Source organism: Tiliqua scincoides, chromosome 3 (assembly GCF_035046505.1).
Source record: "Tiliqua scincoides isolate rTilSci1 chromosome 3, rTilSci1.hap2, whole genome shotgun sequence".
NCBI lineage: Eukaryota > Metazoa > Chordata > Lepidosauria > Squamata > Scincidae > Tiliqua > Tiliqua scincoides.
Window position 1 is genome coordinate 128,279,993 of NC_089823.1, and position 24,067 is coordinate 128,304,059.

General features: G+C 44.4%; 1 protein-coding gene and 1 long non-coding RNA gene across 2 annotated transcripts in view; one reads left to right on the forward strand and one right to left on the reverse strand.

Annotated features, from left to right (window-relative positions):
• The window catches only part of LOC136645387 (uncharacterized), a 36,526-nt gene extending 26,862 nt beyond the window's left edge, over positions 1-9,664 (forward strand). The window contains exon 2 of the long non-coding RNA XR_010794124.1: positions 7,853-9,664. This is a non-coding gene — a long non-coding RNA (uncharacterized lncRNA). The remainder of the gene's footprint in view (positions 1-7,852) is intronic.
• Positions 9,665-15,329: 5,665 nt separating this feature from the next.
• On the reverse strand, positions 15,330-17,520 carry LOC136645120 (pseudouridylate synthase PUS7L-like). The gene is made up of 2 exons (XM_066621367.1): positions 16,951-17,520; positions 15,330-15,593 (listed from the first exon to the last, which is right to left on the reverse strand). Exons 1-2 carry the CDS (start codon positions 17,518-17,520, stop codon positions 15,330-15,332), a joined length of 834 nt encoding a protein of 277 aa, XP_066477464.1.
• Positions 17,521-24,067: the final 6,547 nt, after the last annotated feature.

Here is a 24,067-nt window from a genome sequence, read left to right on the forward strand (position 1 = left end):
CCCAATCAGAAGGCATATTGGCTGTTTCATCAATATACGAAAATAGGGCAGCCAAAGTTGGAGACCACCAATCCTGATGTTCTTTAAGCAAATCACTTCTAATAAAATCTTCCCCTGGAGCTTTTCCACTTTTAACTCTCCTAATAAGAGAGACAACCTCCTCACTGGTTACAGGTTCCCAAGATGGAAGATCTTCAGCTAGTAATTGAGATCTTAAATCTGGACAAGGGGGTTCTTCCGATGCATAAATCCCCTGAAAATGTTCCACCCATTCTGATGCTGTAATATAATTTGGGGCTCCTGAGGGAAACACCTTCAGTAGTGGATTAATTATGTGCCAGAAGAGAGATGTATTTTTCTGATTAGCTGCACTAATTAAATCTTCCCATTTTTTCTTTATAAAGATTTCCTTCTTAAATTTAATAGTTTCCTTAAATTGTTTTTTTTAAATTTTTTAAATGCACATAATGAACCTCCAATTGAGATTCTCTCGCCATAATCAAAGCAGCAGTAACCTGCTTCTTCAGGATCCTACATTCAGAATCATACCAGTCATAAGATCTACTTCTCAGACTAATATTGTTGCGCGTATAATTACTTAAAAAAGGTTTTAAGGCAGCAACAACATTATTATAATGTGACAAAGGATCACCTTCCTTAGCTATAATTGCATCCCTAAAGCCCATTACCCGCTCACAACTCAAAAGCCCTTGAATTTTAGCACTAACATGACTGGTCCATTTCACACAACTTGTCACAGGACCTAAATGGTCAGTAGGGTGATGGATCTCTCTTGACTTAAACTGCTCAACTGTTGACAATTTGAGCGATAAAGGGAGATGGTCGCTCTCTGATCTACTGAGTACCCTAAAATCCAACAAATCTGGTAGCAACGACCTAGAAATAGCCACATAATCTAGAAGTGAGGGTTTAGTCCCCTTCCAAAAGGAACACACTGCTGGGTGATCCTCTGGCCATGAGCCGTTAAGGATTATTAGATCTTGCTTTATGCAGCATTGGGCCAAAAATAAGCCCTGACGATTACACCTACAATCGTTAGAAACACGTTTGCGCAATGGAGGAGGGTCAGAAAAAGATGGGGGGAAAGCTCCAAATTTTGTAAAAAGTTCCAAATCATTTCTGCCCATTTTAGCATTAAAATCCCCCAAAATGACCACCTGAGCAGAAGGATATGCCTCTTGGATCTCCCCGAGATGCTTCTCAAAATTGATCCATATTTGCCTTAAGGTGGTTAAACCCACAAGTGGCGGAAAGTACACATTTACCAAAATTAAGGGAATTGGCTGTAAATTAAGTTTTACCACCAGAGTATAACGGTCAAAAGCGGGCAAGGATTCCACTACAATAGACAAATTCGTAGAAACCAATGAAAGTAATCCCCCCTTAAGTCTGCCCCTTCCCAAACCAGGGACCGCCGGGGTTAAGAAAGCTCTAAAGCCATCTACTTGGGGGGGAGAGGAAAGCCAGACTTCCTGAAAACATAAAACATCCCATTTCTTGACGAAATCAAAAAAATCAGACTGCCCAAATTTCCCGGCCCACCCCGCCACATTCCATGAAACAAGATGAAGTACATTAGCTGCACTTGGGTCAAATACCCGCTGAAGGAGCCTGACTATTTGCAACAGAGGAGATGGTAAAACTAATATCGGCTGCCACACAGGGATTCAATACTGGGGTCACAGCCCCCACATTTCTACAGGGAACCCCATTGGAAACTCTTTGGATCCCAACTGGGCTTGAGCCCAACTCCACAACAGGATACAAGTTTGCAGTTTTTGGAGAACACTGAGTACCCTGAGCTGGATAATCCAAAATTGTCTGATCATTGCCAGATGAAGGTTCATCAGCTTCCAACACAGTCAAATTACTAGATAGATGACTTTGCTGTAAAATATCAGTTTCTATTAATCCAGGGGTTTGACATCCACTTTGTGCAGATAGGAGCACCAAGCCATGGACAACAGACGCAGACTTTACTTCATCCAGGGTATTCTCTCCAACCTGAGAAGGGAGTAACAGAGAAGTTGAAGAAAGAGAAGATATCATGGACTGTTCTTTAAAGTCCATTAGACACTGTAGGTCTGGATGAAGAGTCCTAGGAGTAGGTTGCTTCGCAGCTACCTCCATATCCATCGGATCTTCTGGAGAAACATCCTGTTTCTGGAAAGGAGTAGAAGCTGATGTGTCTTGTATGTTTTCAAAGTCTTGCACCAGTTCTTTCAAGGCAGAAATCAAACGCTCCTGTTCTAGCAAAGCTAGCTCTGAAAGTGACTCTTTCAATTGAAATTCAGAAGTGGGGTCCAAGAGTTGTGAATCCAGATGCTCAAAAGTTCTAGGCCTAATAGGAGAAACCTCTGTCCTAACTGTATCGGGATGTCTAACTCCCTGAGATTGGGTAAAAGCAATAATGGGAGGTTCATAATAGACTTTCTTAGGTCGTATTCCAAAATGACGTAAAAGAGAAGATGACTTAAGAAGCATTTGAGGTATAACATCCTGTTGAAAAGACAGCAGGATATTTTGCCATTTGGGAGAAGACCTTAATGTGGTCACATTCTGCAAGTCCACTTCGTGCAAATCACAGCGTAGAAGACTGCTCAGAGAAGATTTTGCTCTGAATTTTGTGTGCCATCTGCCATAGTTTAGCAGGCTTTGAAAAATGGAGAGGGTGATCTTGTAAGGTTGCAATCTTCTTCCCGTCTTCACTTCCGACGTTGAGGAAACAGCAGGAATGTCACCCACACAGGGAGGCCTGTCCTTCACTGTGAGTGTTTTCAACTGACGACACAAAGCCTCTAACTTACAGGCCATAGCCTGCTGGCCTCTGAAGATAGTAAGCAGAGTTTGTGAGATAAGAGCACATTGTTTGCCAGACAGGGCTTTCAGTTCCTTGAGACCTATCCATTCCAAATTATCTGTGCTGGTAGCTGCATTACACACAGAGCTGGATTTCACCGCCCCCTTGAAAACACCGGAGGATAATGGCGTCTCACTCCTCTCTCCAGGATGACTTAATGTTTGACTCCCTTCTTCTACCACCTCAGCACCCTCTGAGATTAATTCCACAGTCTTACTCACTTTTCCATGATTAAGTGGACATTCCGATAACAGCAGCTGTTTAGAGACCTTGACGCTGCGTTTCTTCTTCAGGGCGGTTTCCCCGGAGGCAGCTGGGCTGGTTCTCTGTCGTTTACTTCGTTTCTTCATACTTACAGATAAAAGCTGATTTCTTATCCCCAATAGGGACATTTGCAAACCAAAACACTTGGCTTGCAAAACTGCATTCAGAGGTGCCGCAGAAAAGAAAATATTGTAAGAAGGCACTCATAAACAGGAAAAAAGGAAGTTTTTAGACGGAGCTCAAGTAAACGTGTGCAGCCCCGGAGGCAGCCTCTGTCTGGCGCATCCAGATGTGCCAACGCACGGAAGCCGACAGAGGTCTCCGCAGTGGCTTCCTCCCCGCCGCTTGTGCCAGCGCACCCACGCTTACACAAGTGGTGAAGGTAGGCGTGGGGGGGCAGGGAGGAGGTGGGAGGGGGCGTTTCTGGGCAGGGGGAGGGTTGGTGATGGGCGGCCCCAGGGCGGGTGCACGGGGGTGGGACTGGGACCCGGCGGTTATGCTGGATCCCAACCCCCATCCCTGGGGTGAATGGAGCAACTTCGAGCCGCTCCACTCTCCTTGGACTTGCGCCACCTCCAGAGGTGGCACAGGTCTGAGGAGTCCCATTGGGGCGCGCAGCCCTTACCCAGGGGTAAGGCAAAGAGCTTCCCCTTGCCCCTGGCTGAGCCACTGCACCAACAAACCTGCGTTGGTTGCAGCGCAAGCCTCCTGGCTTGCCTGCACCAGTGCAGGCTTGGATTGCGCCCTTAATGATTGAAGTATGCAGATATCACAATATTCTGTAGAAATACAAGGGTTGTTGGGGTTTTCTTTTTATAATGCTAGATTTAGGTTCAAATATTTTAAAGTAGGCAAAACAAATGCTGGATTTAACTATAACGTACTTGCCATGGTAAAATAGTACATGGTAATGTCTCTGCAGCATCCATGCCACAGGTTATCTTATCAATGAATTGTAGCATCAAGGCACATTGCAACATCTGAATTGTTGTAGCTCTTGAAAGATAGAGCCTTCTTTCAATTGTAAAAATCCCTACGGGGATTTAAATTAGCCTGCCTATGTAAACCGCCTTGAATAAAGTCTGAGGAAAAATCTGAGGACCTAGAAAGGCGGTATAGAAATACCTGTATTATTATTATCATTGCAAGGGAGACAAGGAAAACCATTTCATCTTACTGTGTTGTCAGTCAAGAGTGTGGATTACAACCTAAAACCAAGAATTTATGGCAGGGGTGTCAAACTCATTTCATCCTGGGGGCCACATTGGATTCAGGGCACCTGCTGAGGGCCACACTCCAAATGTGGCACCCGGAAGTGACCTGAACACTTTTAAAAACTTTTTTTTTTAACTGAGGCTTCCCCTTCACTCTGCTACTTCACCCCACCCCATCCCCCATCCTACCACAAAGCAACACCTGCCTGCCAGCCAGCCAAGCCTCCCAGTCACCCCCAGCCCCCACCTACCTGCCACTAGTCAGGGCCAGGGAAGACACAGCGAGAGAGCTCTGGCCCCGGCCGGAAGGAGGACTGAAGGCTAGGGATGCCGCGCACAGCTGCTCCAGCCCTCGGAACTCTCTCTGGCTGCGGGCAAGCCCTGCTCACACCCAGAGGGAGGACCAAGGGCCGGTGATGCCGCGTGCCACTGCTCCAGCCCTCAGTTGCCCCTTCCAGCCGTGGGCAAGGCCCGCTCACAGCTGGAGGGAGGGCTGAAGATGCCACACGCGGCTGCTCCAGCCCTCTCTCTGGCTGCAGAGCTCTGCTCGCTGTTGGAGTGAGCGGGGGTGGGGCAGCCCCAAACTCCCCCAAAGCCCAGGGGGCCATCCAAAATGGCTCTGCGTGCCAGATCCGGCCCGCGGGCCTTATCTTTGACACCCCTGGTTTATGGTATCATCTTATTCATCCAAATGGTTATAAGTTTATTCAAACATTTGGAGAGCTAGTGGTTTTGATGAATGGTGTGTGATAAGCTGGCAAAATGCTGATCTTCAAGAGGCAAAGTGAGGTGACCACTACGGGAAGTAAAATGTTTGTACCATTAGGACAGCAAACAAAGTGGGAGATGTGAAACAGTCTGTCAAGAAGTTCCCCTGTCAAGCCTCAGAAAAATGAAAAAGAACTCCATAAGAGCACAATAAAGCAGTTCTCTCTCCTTTTGATGAGACTGGTGCAGACCAGTGGATTGTGCCACCCACATCAATTAGGGGGCGGCAATGGGTGCTGTCAGGATTTTGCACCTCATGGACCAAATTACCTGGGACTGGCCTGACCCCAAGGAAAATGTGCTCTTCTATTCTTTTGAAAACCTCCTACGTAACCAATTGGCTGCTACCAGAATCAGGCCCCTTCACTCTTCTCCATTGCTGCTAATTAAGTCATATTTTTATTAACATTTTATTCATAAAACACAAAGCCTTACTATGACTCAGATCTTCTGTGGATGAGTCAGTGTTCATATTAAAGATTTGATCACCTTAACAAATCATTTCCATAGCCTATAAAGCGACATCTGGAAAACTGTTCTAATAAACTTGTCATTTTCAGTCATGGTCTGTTAATTAACACTGTTTACTAACACTGTCTAATTTAAAGAGCAAAACTTCCTGTCAAACTATTGGTATTGCCAAAAACAAATACTAAAGACTGAGAGAACTCATTGATAGTATCCCAAAGTAAAATAAGGGAAATGGGAGTTTTTGTTGCTTATTAAGATAATTAAATTACAGTACATTTCAGTACTGTTGCATATTTTACTACTTCTGGCTTCATTGCTACTTCACTAGACCAAGTAAGACGAGAACTTTTGTATTATGAATAATGGTAAAATATGCTTAGTTTTCCCATTCTCTGTTTAGAAAATACATCTAAATTCACATGAAGTAATAATGATAATAATACTTAGCTGTTTTATAATGTTTCAAAGCAGTGCTTTCCAATCTTTTTAGTGCTGCGACCCACTTAATGGGTCACAGCAGCCAGGTGGTGCCCCAGAATGCCTTGCGGTTTCTGGGTAGCACCCCAGAACACCTTGCAGTAGCGGCTCTCAAACTCTCAGGAAGAGTTTGAGCTTCAGTAAGTATGTGTGGGGGTAGAGGGGAAGGGCTGGGGTGTTGCGACGCCCCAGTTTGAGAACCACTACCTTGTGGCATCACAGCCATTGTCAGTTACAACCTACCAAAAATTGGCTTGTGACTCACTTGTGTAAAGCAAGCAGTGGTAGGGATGCAATTTAAAGCACAGAGGATTCTCAGTAGAGGTGCTGAATAACCTTCCCTATCTGCTCCTTTACCATCTGGAATCCAGATCAGGATTCAGAATGTTCAATTTTTTTTTAAAGCATTCACCATAGAAATAGAAGTGACCATAGGCAGCTCAACAAAGCTCATGCAACTTTGGAAATGTCATTTTTTAAAGTTGCGGTGAAAAGGAAACATTGACCCTTTGTTCAAACCATAGCCTGTGTTTAAACTGGAACTGGCCTGGCTGAGGTTTGCGTTGTTTAATTCCTCCAATATAAACTCTTGACCTCTCACATCTCCCTACCCAGGGTGTGCCAACACCCTGAGATGACTCACTCTGGAAATTATGTGAGAAAACGCCATCCTGGCTAGCACCTACTATGCCCTTTTGAGCAACAGGCATGGATGACATGTTTCGCACCCTTCCAGGATCTGGCTAAGTTCTCCCACCCGACCCTACCTAGAGGAAGGCCAGGGCTTGGGCTAGTTTTCCTGCCAAGGGCAAGCCAATGAGAGAGACTGAAACCCAAGCTCAGAGACACCTTTAAAAGGGAAAGATGGTGTGTTTTTTGTTTAACTGGGGAGAGCAGAGCCAGCTGTCCAAGATGACCCCACCTCTATCCTCATCAAGGGACTCCATTTCTTCAAGCGGGATTGAAGAAATGTGGGAGTGGATTTCTTAATGCAGTGTAATTAGAAACTGCTTTTGATTTATTTTTTATTTGCCCTGCCTCTTATTATTTTCCTTCTTTTGTACTTCGCCTATTGTCCCCCATTTAATAAACCTTTTCCTCTATTTTGAAATAACGCTGACTGTTTCATTAAGGCAGAAGTCAAGAACTGTTTGCCTGTTTCTTCTTTCTTTGACTACTTGTGTCAGTGCAGCAAGTGTCTTTGCACGTGGGAATGCAAAGCAGGGGGCAGCTGGCACCCCTGTTTTCTCCTCCAGTACTGAGGAATGCCTCAGTTAACTGGCTAAGCCCAGGCCAGGAAAAGGCTTGAGGTGAGAGAGACCATCAGTTCTATTCTACCCCAATGGTTAGACTGGAATAGCCAGGTTCAGTTGCTGTGGCAGGCTTTAGTCTTCCTGGAGCCAGTTCATCCATCGGGCCAACTGAGAGTTGGCTCAGGCCATACATTGATGAGGGAGGGCCCACTTTGCCCACTCATCTCCACTCTTCTCCTTCTCTCACTCCCTGGATTGGAAAGATGATGGGGATGAGAATGGAAGTGTGGTGCTGATGGGAAGTCCACTTCTTCTCTGACGCCCTCTTCCTTTTCCAATACAGGGGAGGGAACAGAGGCTGGCACATCAACAGGTAAAGACGGTATCAGGAAGTCTTGGGCTGACTCTTAATCTCCCCCTAATCCTGTATGCTGCACAAGGAGCATGCTTACATCACCACCACACAAGCTATGACATTTCATCAAGAGGCTAAACTCTAGTTTTGTATTCTGTTTCTTTTACAGGTGAAGATACATAAAGAATATTGGTGAAACAGAAGCCTTTGGACATATTATGGACATATTATGAGGAAAAACTGGGTGGGAGAAAAAAAATTGATATACATGATATAATCCTTGATCTTTTAAAATGTACTAACCTCAAAACAAACAAAATGTTTTGCTTTGATTTTTTTTAATTTTAAAATATAATTCTATTTCTGAATCTCCCAGAATAATTATGTGTCAATTATTTTGCAGTAAGAAAGTAAGTAAGTAATTAAAGATGACTCACCAAGAAGTTTTCTGGCTACCCACTGAACCCCCAAGGTTTGAAACACAAATACAAGGGCCAAATAAATCCTAGAATGATTTGATTCCTACTGAGTCTGTTGAAGAGAAGAAGTCTGGATTTTTGAGGAGGCATAATTGGCCATTGGAACTCTGCCTTGAAACCTGCAGAGGAAGATCAAGTGCTGAAACACCCTAGTGTAGACAAACTGTCGCCTAGCTATACATTGGAGTGTTAAAATGCTAAACTGTGCTCATGGAAGAATTTCAGCTGTTTCTTAAAAGTCAATTTATGGCTCTGAATTAGCCACTGTGTTTTACTAGTGGGAGTCCCTAAAAGTCTATGGTAAGAGGTAGATGCTCAGGGAGAGACAGGGAAACCGCTTCCCAGCTATTATCCACACAACAGTTTCTACGGATGTGTCTGCCTTTAGGAATTCAACCGTCAATGAGAGCAGCAATTCCTTTGTCTGTACAGCTGCTCTGTATCAGAGTCTCCTCAGCTACCACAACAGGTTTGACCACCTCCTTGTATCAAGAAGCTAGGGGACAAACTGTTCCATATGTTACAATGTCTCTACTACTCACTCACTCAGCCCAAGCATGCCCATGTTCAGTGAGTGACTGGTTGTGGACAATCTCTTTCCATTCTCCCTACAGTAAACGTGTAGAACTGGAAGGGCTGGCCCACCAATTAGGCCAGGTGAAGGGTCTCCTTCAAGTGGTGGGGCCTGCACTCCATGTTTGCCTACTGACAAATCCACCATTTCCCTCAGTTGAAGACAGCATATTCAGCAAGCACTGCAGCTCTGGCAGTGGTGGCTAGCAGCCATTCCTGGCAGTTTGGGGGGAAAGGAGAGGCGATGGCTTCATTCCTTCCACACCCAATTGGCCCCCTCCCTTGCCAGCTGGCTATAGCCCCACAAAACAAATATATTTTGTATCTTCCAGCTTCTGTGAGCTCTCTTTTTGCTGTGTTTAAATTGTTTCATTGGCTAGTCCAGTTCCACTAGGTGTAATGGAATCAGCTGATGACAAGATAAAAATAATTTGCATTGGTAAATCCAACACCAGATACATTTCTTACCTGGAGACAATTTAATGGCTTATGCACTTATACACACAGGCAGGTTCAAAAGAAATCTGCTCAACAGGTTGGCAAGTTCTGAAGGCATTTTTTAAAACCAATGTTCTGTGGAATTCTGAAGAATAGTAATTCCATTTCCTGTTCTCCCAAATGTTTGCTTCAGGCACAATTTATAAGCATATTTGTCATTTCTGTATAAATGTTAACAGTACAAGGGCATGAATAAAGTGGGCACCGTCCTTAGAATCTCATGTTATAAATCACATTAAGCATGTTCGCATTGCTCATGAAAAGGAAACCGCTGCATTTAAAATAACAAAAGTCGGGACTTTGTGCTTCAGTGTAGGCGCTCTCAGATTCCTGGTGAGTTTAGTTAGGAATGCTTTAAATGGACTAGTTCATGGAACTGAAATACTGTAAGTGCACGCTTAAATGAAAAATAAACCCCTCCTACAGCTTCAGACTGTGCCTGTAATACTTTTCATCTGCAGTTTTAAAAATTCAACTGAATTTCATAGGATATGTCTTTTCTTGTCTGGTGACCCAATCCTATCCAACTTTCCAGCACTGATGAAGCCATGCCAATGGGGTATGTACTATATCCTGTGGTGGGGCAACACTCATGGAGGCTCCTCAAGATAAGGGAACATTTGTTACCTTACCTTGGGGTTGCATTGTGGCTGCATCAGTGCTGGAAAGTTGGATAGGACTGGACCCTGAATCATCACTTAAAATCTGTTACACACACATTTCTCCACATTAGCCTTTAACATACATATCATTATTAGCCTTTCTTTACTTTAAAATGACAATCATTTGGGTGAGATTTTAAGAGCCTGCAAGTTAACATTTAAGGAAAATGAGGAATACTTTTTGATATGAATCCTAGGGCCTCACCTGCTTTGCATTTATACTAAACTGGTTTACCTTGGTAATTCAGTGCAACCACCTATATTTAATATTTAATAACTAGTGGAAGAGCAGCAGTGTGGTTTGAGGATGGAGGTGAGAAAGGCATTGAAGCAAATGGTAATATTGGACGGAAGCAACAAAGCAAACAGGTACATGTCTATTTGATACCTTTTCTCCCCCTTTCACTTAACAGCATGGGAAGGGAAGGCTCCCTACAAACTGCAGGGCTCAGGAAAGACAAAGGAGGTGAATCTAGGAAGCAAAGCTTTGTAAATTTCCAGGTCTTTGGTTGCGTTCAATGAGCAAGCATCACCCTTCAGGTGACAAGGGCAGAGTTTATTTCTGCCCGCCCCCGCCCCCCCAGCCATCCTGTGCCACCAATAGAGGACTGTGTGGACAGGCAATCTAGTAAAAATGTCATGAGCAAAGCCCTGCTGGATCAGTAGGGAAGTCCACAAGCAGAAGATGGCATGCTTCTCCCCCACCATTGCTCCCCTGCAATTGAAATTCAGAGGCCTATTGCTGCTGAACTTGGATGTATTGTTATTTTCAAAACCCTCCAACGGCTCTAAAGAAAGAGACATGCTTTTAATGGAAACCATGGTGGAACTATGGTTGGGCAGCTGCAGACCCTGCAGGTCACGTGGTGGGGTCGTGGCTGTGGCAGTGGGGGGGCATGTGAGCAAGGAGGGAAAGACTCTGTGGTAAGTTGTTTCTTACCCCAGCTGGCAGGGTAGCATTCTGTGAAGGAGGGGCCTCTCTGCTCTCAGTGTGTGCATTATCCTTACTGTTTGGTTCCTTGGACTCCAGAGGGGGGGATGGACCACACTGGGAAATACCAGGGAAAAACACACCTCTAGGCATGACTGCATGCTATGGTGGGGAAAAAGATAGGATTGGGCTATTACTCTATTAAATTATTGTTAGCCAGGTGTCAATGTAATTGCTGGGACTCACTAGTGCTCACATAGAGGCTGCTAATGCTGAAGTGCCTTCAGCACTTGCCTCCAATCCTAGGTGGACACACACACAAGAAAGTTGGATGAGGAGGGATAACTGGAAGAAAGGAACTGAGTTAAAGCACATACTACAATCTCCTACAGACATTCACTTCAAGAGGACTGAAACCTATCAGAGAAAATAGCTAGTCAACTCAATATGTTTTCTCCTTTTCATTGCTCCCACCCAAGAATCACACCAATTGAAAGAGGAAGAAAAAGAAGCACCAATTAGCTGCATTCACTCTGCTGCTGTGAGCCTCACTGACAGCTGAGAGTTGACATTCCATTGTCCCTTGCCTAACGTCGTCTTCCTCCTCCCTCTGTTTGGAAACTATATTCCATATACAGATAGAACCTATTTATCCGTGTTAGTTCTGTTCCGCAATTAACAAAAAACACGTTGTGCTGAGTCCATAAAGCAAATAGACTGCAGCCTGACACTTCTGGTTGGAAGGAAACTAAGGCAGCTGTTCTCAGTTCCCTCCCCTCTGTACTCAGCCCTCCTGTTGCCAGCTGTCCTGCTTCTTTCACATTTGGAATGGTGAGCTTGCTTGGGAAGCCTCTGTGTCCCAGGCGGCCTCCCAACAGTGCTGCAGGTGGTGGTGGTGCTGGTGGTTCTTCTTCTTCTTCTTCTCCTCCTCCCTCCCCTCCTTCTCCTCCCTGCTGCTGCTGCTCCTGCAACCCTCCCTGGCCACCATCATGGAAGCTCCTCTGCCCCAGAGCATTCTGGGACTTGTAGTCCAGCTCCCTGCTCACCAGTCACCTGTCTCTCCAAGCCTTCCCAAGAGCCTGCAAGGGGGGGGGGGGAATTCAGCAAACACTCCCTGGGTTTTTTAAAGCAATCCCCTCTCCTCCCCCTCCTGCCTCCGCCTCCTGAGCCCTCCCAGTTGCCAGCTGCCCAGCTTCTTTCACAGGTGGGATGCTGATCTTTTAAGAGTCCAGCCCTATGCGTTTCTACTCAGAAGTAAGCCCCATTCCAGTCAATGGGGCTTACTCCCAGGAAAGTGTGGAGAGGATTGGGCTGTAAATCGCATGCTTTGTTTGGTGGGAAGACTTCGTAATAGTCTGCAGCATGGGGGGGGGGGAATTCAGTAAACACTCCCTGGGTTCTTTAAAGCAATCCCCTCTTCTCTTTTAAAGCAATCCCCTCTATTGCTATAGCACCTGCCCCTGTGTGAGCAAGTGAGCTCCACCTCCCTGCACGTGTCCTGGCTACAGAGATTCTTGCCCCCCCTTCCCCTTTTCAGCCTCGGCTGGCTCAGGGGCTCCAGGAATGTTACTGTTCCTTTGCAAGGGCAACCTCTTCCAGGGCTGTTCCCTGCCTGGGCAAGGCAGAGCCTTTTTGCAGTGTTTTGGGCTGCCTGGAAATGGATTGAGACACCAGCGCAGGGCAAAGGTGTGTGTGACATTCAGTATCCCACCCCATTCGAGTTGAGACAAATCTGCACATAAAAAATCTGTGGATAAATAGGCTGCACCTGTATAGGAGAAAGGGCTCCAGGTAATCTGAAACAGACAAAGAAAAGTTGGAGGAGACAAGCTAAACAAAGCAGCCAACCATTTAAAGAGGCCCTGCTAGAAGTGTATAATGCATTGCATTTTACATTCAGTCTTGTAATTCTTATAGAGGAGTACAAAAACCAATTGCTTTGGAATACCCCAAACTCTCCTATAGATTAGGAATTCACTTATGCCGAAGTGGTTCCCAAACGTTTTAGCATTTAGACCCACTTTTTAAATGACACTCTAGCAGAACCCACCTAGTTTTACAAAACTGAAAAAAAAGTTCCACTTTATCAGCTGCTCAAGCCTGTCTTTATCCTTTTTACTAAGGTCGGAGGGATTGCCTTGTGCAATATTTGTTGAGCTTCACATTCACCAAATTAGGACCATTCTGGTGACCTTGCATTCCCTATAAAATGCCTTTGATAAGAGCCAAGGTATATTTGCCTACTTGTGAGAACACACACACACACACCCCTACGGCTCAGTTTCACTTTCCATAGGGTTCAATTTCCTTTTCAGTTGGGGGGGATGACTTCCTTCTTGAGAAAGTCGAGAGAGGCCTGTGTTTATCAGATCAGGACCATTCTGATGCTGTTGCATCCCTCTTGGCCTACCTTTCAAAGTGGGCTGAGGAAGGGTTGCTTGCTCATTAATAAAATCATAAATGTGACTCAGTTTCACTTTCCATAGGAGTCAATACATTTTCCTTGTCAGCTAACAGCTAGTCTGTTTCGCAACCACTAAAAATCAGATCGAGACCCATTGGTAGGTCCTGATCCACAGGTTGGGAACCACTACTCTAAGCAATGTACCTAAAGAACAATGGCTATATTTCTTTATTTCTAAACAGTTTATCCCTGTGTCTCACCCAAAAGGCTCTTAGAGAGGCTCAGGACACATGAAGCGAACAATAAAATATGCCAATATACGAATTGCCAATATGCCAATATTATTTATTATTATTATTAACAGTATTTATATACCGCTTTTCAACTAAAAGTTCACAAAGCGGTTGACAGAGAAAAATCAAATAACTAAATGGCTCCCTGTCCCAAAAGGGCTCACAATCTAAAAAGATGCAAATGAATACCAGCAGACAGCCACTAGAACAGACACTGCTGGGGTGAGGTGGGCCAGTTACTCTCCCCCTGCTAAAAAAAGGAGCACCCACTTTAAAAAGTGCCACTTGAAAAAGTGCAGGGGTATTTAATTGGCATATATTTAATATGCCAATATTTAAAAAAATTAAGTAAAGCATGAAATGCCATCTTAGGACCCAATCCTATCTAACTTTCTAGCCCTGGTGCAGCTACCATGCAGCCCCAAATGTTCCCATACCCTAAGGGGGCCTCTGAGACTGCCTTCCCACCATAGGATTCGGTGCACTCTCCACTGGCACAGCTGCACTGGCACTGGAAAATTGGATAGGATTGGGACCTAAAATAGCAATCCAAAAAAGGTCAGTTTTCTTCAGATGGCACCACTCTCCAAACTGAACTATAATTTAATGCTACTCCAAATACAGAATGAAATGGCTGGCAAGCATTAAGAGGACTTAATAAAAAAAAAAGAAAAGAATTGGAACATCATTAATTAGCCTTTTTATTTCTCTGCTTTGTCAGCATTCCTCCACAGACATTGTATGGCCAAGTTATTAGTGGATGCTTTTAGCCTAGAAATGTACATCCATCCATCTGGACATCCATTTTCATACCCAAGTTCGCCTTCCATTGTCACTGCTATCAAACAATCCCAGCATTGAAAGAACTGATTCTTTGAAGGAAAGTGTGTTGTTGCAAAGCTTCCACACTGGGGAAGAAAAGCACCTTTCAGAATGCCCAGGTTGCACTTTATGGCTCAGTTGGCGAGAAGGTTAATGGAGGGGAAAAGAACCTTTAATAAAATGGAACGTAAGCTTGCCTGTGACTTTTGATTCCTGTTTGCAAAAGAAATTAGATTTGGCAGATCTAAGCAGCACAAACTGTGCTGGTTTAAAATAAGGGGTTACTTTCACTCATGGAAAGTTTTATTTTTAAAAAAGAACAGAAATATGGTAATATACACTGCAAGGCAATAAAGACATCCTCGAATGACGAATTGGCAATGGGCAATGTTTTCCCCCCTGTAAAAGGTGGCCCTGGGGAATTCTAATTGCATAACTCAAAATGACATACTTTTAGGCTTTATTTTGTCTTAAAATAAAAGAGAGAGAAATTCTGTCCACAAAGAACGTTCCCCCCCCCCCAAGTTCCTGTAATCAAAAACAGTCTTCCACAAAAAGAAAATGTTACATTTTTTTTAAGTGCAGCCCATATGCCCTCATATAAGTCCATTATAAAGGAAGTTTCCTGCTTCAACTAAAATTTTAAGAGCTTCTGGAAGAAATGAAACATGCACTGGAATGCAGAAGTGTACACAAACTATCTTCATGAAAGTTACAATTTAGTATATGGGCTGAGTTGATTGGTCACATTTTGTCTGAAAGTTCTTTTCATCTTTGACTGAGGTGGGTGTATTAATCACTAACAAACACCCTTTCATTTTCAATGAGAACGTACAGCAAGCTGTTTTTTGAAGCCCCCATATTTGCCCACTAGATGTTGGTCAGAGTGTTCTTTTTTTTTTTTGTATGCCAGGTCAACATATTTATCAGCCAAAAGTAATTAGCAAAAATAAGCCTGATACAAGACAGAGCTGCATTTTTTTTTCAACTTTTGTCTTCATCCATCTGCAAGAGTCCAGGGACATTTCCTAGAACATCCAGTGACCAAGATGTTTCTGTGGCAGGTGACATCTGGGCATGACAAGTGCAAAAGTGATTAAAACCCACTGGACGAGCCAAAGCAAATGGTGACTGTTTCTTCTCCTCCTCTGAGTTGTGCAAATTAAGCATGTTTGGGCATATTTGTTTGTCTGCAAAATTTGAGGTGCTGGTGGAGATGGAACCCACCTTGGCGGCTCCTCCTTTGGCCTGGGAGGGTTTAGAAAGCCTAACTCAGATTTTCCCAAGGGCATCTCTGCAGGCACAAATGCTACATACTTTTAATTTGTGTTTGTGTGTGCTTACCTGCTTGTGCACACTATTGAAAATGATGCTATGCACATCTAGTTTGTACTCAGTAATAGGTGGCAATATGTGTATTCCATGGAGTTAGTTTCCTAATGTTAGGGGGTGTTGATCATTGTGACACATTCCAAGTACATCTGTCCCTTCAACTGGAACTTTTATGCTTTTTGATACATAGCACCAATAATATTTATTACTACATTTGTATGCCACTCTTCCTCCAAGATGCTCAGGGTAGTGTACATAGTCTCTTCCCTCCTTTTATCCTCATAAAAACCCTCTGAGGTGAGGCTGAAAGAGGCTGAGCCTGTCCCAAGATCACCCAGGAAGCTTCATCGCTGAGAGGGGATTTAAACCTAAATCTTCCAGGTCTGAGTTCAACTTTTGAACCACAACACCATACTGGCTAAGTAGTAACCTTTGCTAAAATACCATACTGGCTAAGTAGTGACCTTTTCTAAAGCTTTTCTGTAACTTTGAAGATCTGAAGTACAAAAGCAAGACTTGCTGAATTTTCCAAAAGAAATGTAGCTCTATAGAAAAAGGTCACACTCTGTGGCCAGGTTAATACAGCTCAAATTTTATACATTCAGTTAGGGTTCCCACCAGTTGTTGGCATCCTTCAGTCTCAGAAAACTATGGTATCGTGCTCTGAATGGTGGTTCTGGAACAGTGTGTCCTCTCTAGTGCGCGAAGCCTCGGTAAAGTAGATATGGAGGATAGACTGTTTCCCATGCAGCAAATCCCCCCTGTCCACGTCGCTGAAATGGTCCAACGGAAAGGCAGAGGCCAATACAGTTGGTTCCAGCGGCGTCGCAGGAGTTGCCCGAACGTGACTGTGTTCAGCCATGAACTGCCTCAGGGACTCCGGCTCCGGATTTTGCCTCGAGGTTGACTCCTGAAGCCTTTTCCATAACTGGATGTAGCCACAAGGCAGTGGAGGTTTGGGATCAGAGTTTTCCTTCTCTCAGATGAGCTGCCTTCCCAGGCTGACGAGTCCCATCCACCCGGTGGCTGTTTAGTCGCCTCTTACGACAAGTACAGCCAAACTGAGGGCCTATTCTTATCCCCAGCCCCCTATTCTTATCCCCAGCCCGCATAGTATCTACCATATATTTGGTGTGTAGAGGGAGCAAAGAACCCATCAACATATTAATGGCATTTTACAGAATACCTGAGAGGATCTGGACTTTGTCTAAACAGAAAATTGGAACTTCCTGGTCAGATTTATCATCAGTGTTTTTGTCAAGTTTGCATTTACCTTGTCAGTCATCAAAGAGCTATCAGCACTCTTTTCACAAAAGATTAGATCACCGCTCACCACTCGGGTACCATAGATCTTAATCCGGTAGGCAGCAGCTTCATTCCAAATTTTACTGTAATAAGCACGAATGTAGAAAATACACATAGAGTGGGGAATGCTGAGCCATCCTCGGGTGTACCCCTCCTGATTTATACCGTAACGATTCAATGCACGAAGCAGCATCTTCTCCCTTACTTTATAGTCAGGGAGCATTGCAAGGGTGCCCTTTGGGTCCTCCGTCTGAAGAAAGTATTTCTTGGCCTTGTTTACAGGATCATCTGCATCTTCTGGTGTAAAAAATAATTGCACAGCTTTAACCAGTTCTTTGTTCAGCAAAGCCAATCCAATTTGATCTGTCTGTACGCTCTGCCCTTGTCCAAATCGCTGAGGTCCGCAGTAATTTATAAAGCCATTTCTCTTGATATTCTCAATTGCTTCAGATACTCTCTTTTCCAGGCTGGCAGAACAATCATTACTCTGGTGTTTTAAGAGTTCCTTTAAGAGGTCTTGGGTTCCCACCAAGACCATGAATTTAGTAGTGAATTTTGGGGTCTAACTGTGCGGGGATAGGACTGGGAATCCACCAGAGCTTTTGAGTTGATTAGTTTGGGTTGATTGAATTGATTACCCATATCGTATTAAAAATAATTTCTTCTGCTTATTTCCAGAGAAATTGGTGGATTCTAGGAAGGAATGAGATGAAAAGGAGGATAAATAGAGGTGGACTGCATGGAATTTGGTGGCGGATGCCCAGCAGGTTGAAAGTACAGAAAGTAGAAGCCAAGGGAGAAGGGATGAGAACTGAGCAGGGCCTTAATGCCACTTTCTGCAGAAGCTGCTCCCTGCCTTCTCTGAGTTTCAGAGCTATCAGCCAACACTACCCATGCATCATGTATTGGTTTTTCTTTGTAACTATGTGGCTAAAAGCATGCTATTTCTAAAATAATACAAAACCAAGATTCTCACAATGCCATAGTCTACCAGATATTGCCTAAAAATGTACACAGTCTCAGATATTTTCCAGAAGCAAGCTATTTTAAACTATTGGCTTAAGGCTTTGTAAAACCAAGAGGAAGTGGAGCTGAACCTGAAGTTCTATCGCCTTTACTTCCTAACTATCTTTTCATTATGGTTTTTACCAAAGTGATATCCTGCATAAGGCTCAAAGAGAACGTCTACAAAAAAGTAAAAGGAACATGAAGTCTAAAAATTAAAACCCTCTGGGGGGAAATGAAGAAAAACAGAAAGGACTTCAAAGGTTTTAATATCCCAAATTTGGCAATTGGTTTGTTTTTCATGGAAGTAGAGCTTTCAGTTCAAAAAAGTAATGAATGGAGCTTGGTTTCCATCCATGGATTTGTGCCCCAAATTCAACACTTAGTGCAGTTTAAATGTGCAAGCCACAATGAAACAGGTCATTGCTGAAGACTGCGAAGAGAACAATTCTGTGAAGCCAGAGATGGTGTCAGCGGCTGGCCAGGTTGGGCACTGGCTGAGGACCCATGTCTGTCAGGGGCACCCTTGAGTGGGTCACCCCCAGAACTATCAGTACCAGTGGCAATGATCGCAGCTAGTTTTGGGGAAGCACCTGAGGACCCCAGCCCCAAGGTCCCAGAGCCCTTGCACCAGTGCTATTAAATCCTTTAGTCTGGAAAGAAAAGATTCAGTGCAACCTAGTAACTAATTTTTTTTTCAGTTGGAGACTGAAGCCCCATGGAGGGGTAGTGTTTCAGGGTGACTATCAACACAGGGCAAGGCTTGACAGCATGTTTTCTACCCCACCAGCATCATCACACATTCATCTGCCTGTGAATACAAATGTCTTCAACTACATATCAGTTGGATCAGCTTATTGATACTGAAGACTGTGTTGGGAAAATGGTCTACATCAAGTAGAGTCATACAGCAGAAGAGCCTTTACCTGATTGCTCCCTCCCAACCCCTGCTAGTTTGCTGTTAATGAAACCAAAGTAGAGGCAGCCAAAAGGTTGCAAAGAAAACACTTTACTTACAATTCACAAACATGTACATTTTATTGGCTGTACAGGTCCTAGACTTTGGAATATGGAATCCTAGAACCAGAGATGGGCAAATCCAGTATGGCTTGACTTAAGTCGAGTCACAAGTTTCTGCCCCCCCCCCCATGACTCAAATTGAAAATGAGTTCTAATGGGGACTGTTTCCAAGTTACCTGGAGCATTTTCGCAACTCGAAAAGACTTGAGTCACAAGTCATTCCCTTTAAAAAGCCTGCTGTGGAAAAAACAGGGCTGCTGTCAGGGTGTGTGTGTTTGTGTCAGAGTTCTCTTTAAACACTTCCCTATTGCCCCATCCCAGTAAACAAAGGGGGGGGGGTAGAGCGAACTGCATGAGAGCTGAGACAGAAGCAGCAAGAGGGAGGAGGGTCATGCACACAGCTGGGAGGCATAAGGATGACCCAGTCCTTTGCAGCTCTACTCAGAAGTAGTCCCACTTGCAGCTGGTCATTCAATGAGGCTTCCTTCCCCCAAGTAAGACAGAATTCACAGCAGCCATGTATTTGGAAAGTATGATAGCTACAGACCGCCCCCCCATCCCTGCCTTCTCCCCCTCCCTGGGCTTCTCCAACCAATCCTAAGGCAAGAACTCCCTTGGACTCCTCCTCCTGCCCTCCCTCATCCAAAGAAACAAACCAGTCCTCCCATTCTTCGTCCAATGACCATGGTTCCTTTAGAGATGGGCAAGACAGCCCGTTCCCGCCCTCCCACCCAGTGCAAAAGCAAACATTGCCCCTTCCCTGCTTTCCAGCTGGAACCTCCCTGCTGCTCGCCCAGTCTGAATGATGGCCCCACAAGGTTTTTCATGCCATGAAAACAGTAAGCAAGCACAGACAGACTCAAGTCTGCATGTGTGGGGACTAAGTTCCAAGTCAGGGGCCCTGGACTTGAATGTTTTGCCAAGTCTTCCACACGCCTGATTCAAGTGTACATGAGTCAGGAAAGAACGCTGATTTTTGCAACTAAAGTTTGCATCCCTGCCTGGAGCTACTCCCTTTACATCTCATGGTATGGTGAACTCCTTGTGGCTGGTCAGAGTTCATGGAGAGAGGTCCTGAATGTTGGAAGATAAGGAGGAGAAAGAGAAAAGAGGAGGAAGAACAAAGCCAGATAGGGACACATTACCACAGGTCAAAGAAGACAAGAAGAATGGTCTGAGACAGGTCACCTCCAAGTCATCTGCTTCCTAGACTCTTGCAGGTGGCATTGTGCCTACTTTCATCAGACCGATCACCAGTTCAAAGGAATGCCAGAATCTCATGTGCATTTTTCCAGTAATGCAGAAGTAATGCAATTCATCAGATTTCAGGAATGGAACCCAAGGAAGGAAAGTCCACCCATCATTTTGCAAGAAATGCTTGTATTCATTGTGCAGTAATGAAGTGGTTTTCCCAATGATCTAAAGAATGTAGCAGCATATTTCTGATCTTTTGGACCAGGGCTGGCCCATCCATGAGGTTAGCTGAAGCAGTTACTTCAGGCAGCAGATAGGGGGGCTTATGTCCACCTACTTGCCTCTACTATTCCTCCAGAACAGCCCCGCTGGATCAGGCCATAGGCCCATCTAGTCCAGCTTCCTGTATCTCACAGTGGCCCACCAAATGCCCCAGGGAGCACACAAGACAACAAGAGACCTGCATCCTGGTGCCCTCCCTTCATCTAGCATTCTGTCATAGCCCATTATCCTACCATGTCCTGAACTGGAAAAGAAAGACAGGGACAGACATAATATTTTCACATTCAGGTTCATCAAAATGATGTTATGCAGGAGATTTTTGGCAGAGCCTCATTTTCTAGAGAATCCTGTATTGTCACACAAATATTACAGGCAATTGGCATTTGATTCCCCCAAGGAACTCTGGGTGACATACTGGATTTACCTGTATTTGACTCTTGTAACAATGCTGTGAAATAGGCCTGTCTGATAAATAGTAACTGGTACAAAGTAATGCAGCAGGCTTCATAGCTGAGTGGGAATTTGAGCTGAAGTTTCTCTGACCTAAATCTAGCTCACTATCTACTACACCACACTGGCTCATAGGAGGATTGAAGAAACAGATCTGGACATCTTGTGTGTCTCAAAATATTGCTTAAACCACTGTTCGTGTTATTTGTTGCATGTGGGGAAGACATCCAAGGTGGTTTTGCATTCACAGTCCCAGAAACCTGCGTGAGTGCCAAGTCCCAAGGAGCAACCTTTCCTGACTCATAACACAATGGAAACTCCTTTTTTGAGAATGGATACAGTTTTTGGATTGCAGCCTTGATGTCTGGATTTATTCATATAGTTAAGGGAGACTGTGGAACATCAACACTTTATCTCAAAAAGATAACTAGGAACATTGCAGGCAAATTTACTCAAAAATGCTCATGTTTTTGTAATAGTGTCATATGGAGGCCAGCTGGGCTTTGAAATGAAAATACAAACATCTTGATGATGGACATGCAACACTTCTGTTAAAATAAAGCCCACTACTGTGTAAAAGGACCTTGGCCAATCTAAAATCTACAGATGTTCACAGCTCAACATTTTTTTTAACACACCTGCATAGAAGAATCTATAAGCCAGCAAGTTCAGTAAGTCATGGAGAAATATTGTGATATTAACCAGTGCACATCTGGAAAACTCAAAGGGGACCTGACAAGGGTGTGTGTGTGTGAATGTGCATTACTCTTCATACTTTTTCTGCTATCATTGTCACTAGGACAGTGGTTCCCAAACTGGTGGGTCACAACCCACCAACCTGACAAGCACTGTCCTTTTCCCTTCAAAGGGTGGGGAAGGGGGGAAGGTAACAACACAATTCCCATGATTGCTCTGCTGCCGGGGTCAGAGTCCTGCAGGCTCTCCAGGGGGTTTTGCCTCTGGAAGGCTCCCTGTGCCCACAAACAGCGGAAAATACTGAAAAATAGCCACTTAAAACTGGAAGTGTCTCGTTTTCGGTATTTTCTGCTATTTGGAAGTGTAGGGAGCATTGCAGTCTGCAGAGGGCTCTGCAGGCTCCCCAAATCCCCTTTGCAAACCCCTCTGGAGGGCCTGTAGGATCCACAGTCAGTTGTTTATTTTTTTTAAACCCTCTGTCCCAGGCACTGGCAGGCCTGGCTATGGGGCAAACAGGGCAAAAGCCCCAGGCGCTGAGGCCAGGCAGCCTGGGGAGGGGCGCTGAAGTTGCGCCCCTCCCCTGCGCGTTTCACTTTTTAAAAAAACAGTGCTTCTGGGAGGCTTTTTCTGAGTGTTGGGGGGAGGGCGGGCTGCTTCCCCTTCCGCCCTCTGAGCTCACTGCCCACTGCTCACCGCTGAGGTCCCTTCCCTTCCCCCAAGTCTTCAGGAACTCAGTGTATTCAGGGACCTTACAAATTACTCTTGCATTATTTCTAGCATAATTAAATTAAGTTAGGCTGTACTTGTCGTAAGAGGCGACTAAACAGCCACCGGGTAGATGGGACTCGTCAGCCTGGGAAGGCAGCTCATCTGAGAGAAAGAAAACTCTGATCCCAAACCTCCACTGCCTTGTGGCTACATCCAGTTATGGAAAAGGCTTCAGGAGTCAACCTTGAGGCAAAATCCGGAGCCGGAGTCCCTGAGGCAGTTCATGGCTGAACACAGTCACGTTTGGGCAACTCCTGCGACGCCGCTGGAACCAACTGTATTGGCCTCTGCCTTTCCATTGGACCATTTCAGCGACGTGGAGAGAGGGGATTTGCTGCATGGGTAACAGCCTATCCTCCATACCTACTTTACCCAGGCTTCGCGCACTGGAGAGGACACTCTGTTCCAGAACCACCATTCAGAGCGTGACACCATAGTCTTCCGAGACTGAAGGATGCCAACAACAAAATTAAATTTCCTATAGACATGATGTCTTTTGCCTATAGAACAGTGATTTTCAACCTTTTTTTATCTCATGGCACATTGATAGGGCACTAAAATTGTCAAGACACACCATCAGGTTTTTGACAACTGACAAGGCACACCATGCTGCCAGTGGGGGGCTCACATCCGCATTGGCCGTACTAATAAATTATCTTCCCCCAAACTCCTGTGGCACACCTGTGGACCAGTCATGGCACACTAGTTGAAAATGTCTGCTATAGAACCTGGGCAGTGCTTCACAGTCTATGGCATGTGAAACTGGCTGTACAAAATAGTAAGAAATGCTCATTAACTCTTCGTAGTGAAAATCTCTGATTTCCCCCTATTTTTTCCCATCTTCTACCTATTTTTGGACCCTTCTAACCCTTGCTTTCTCTACCCATAAAATTGCATGCAATGTACTTTACAGTTGCTAATCAGCCTGTGGTTTAGAGGGTCCCATCAGTAAAACTGTTTGATTAGACAAACAGTACTGGTACCTGAAAAGCTGGTAAGCTATGCCCATGATTATACCTTTCTTGGATCTATACCTTCCTTGGTTTGCCAGTTGGATCCAGCTAGGAAACCCCTGCCAAGTTGTGAGAATGCTTCATTCATATATAGATAGGGATACAGATGTAGACATGCAGAATTTATAATGCTAGTTCCATAAAAGATAATATAGCCAAAGGAAGGCAATGGCAAATGCAAAGTAATTTCAGCAGATAAACATATACATATATAAATGTTCCTGAATTAAAATGAACAAGAGCGCTGTCTGAGGATATGTGGGCAGAATCTGGCCTTTAATGCTGACGCCTGTCAAATATTTGTAGATAACTAGATTAGGCCAGCAACACCTTTTAGCCAAGCTATATACACAGAGGATATTGCCAAAAACACTCTTTCCAACCTGTCTGAAATCATAATTTTTAGCATGAGGAAAAATATATTGCATGCCAGTGGACTCTTCCTGAATAAATTGGTCAGTGTATACAGCTGCCTCTCTGCTTGATTTTCATAGGTGATACCTCACAGGAAAAAAATTATTACCATGTACAACATGGTATGCTTAATGCTGCAATCCTAAGTACACTTGCCTGGGAGTAAGCTCTGTTGAATAAAACAGGATTTACTTCTAGAGTAAACATGTATAGGATTGTGCTATTTGTTTTGCTGAAAGACAA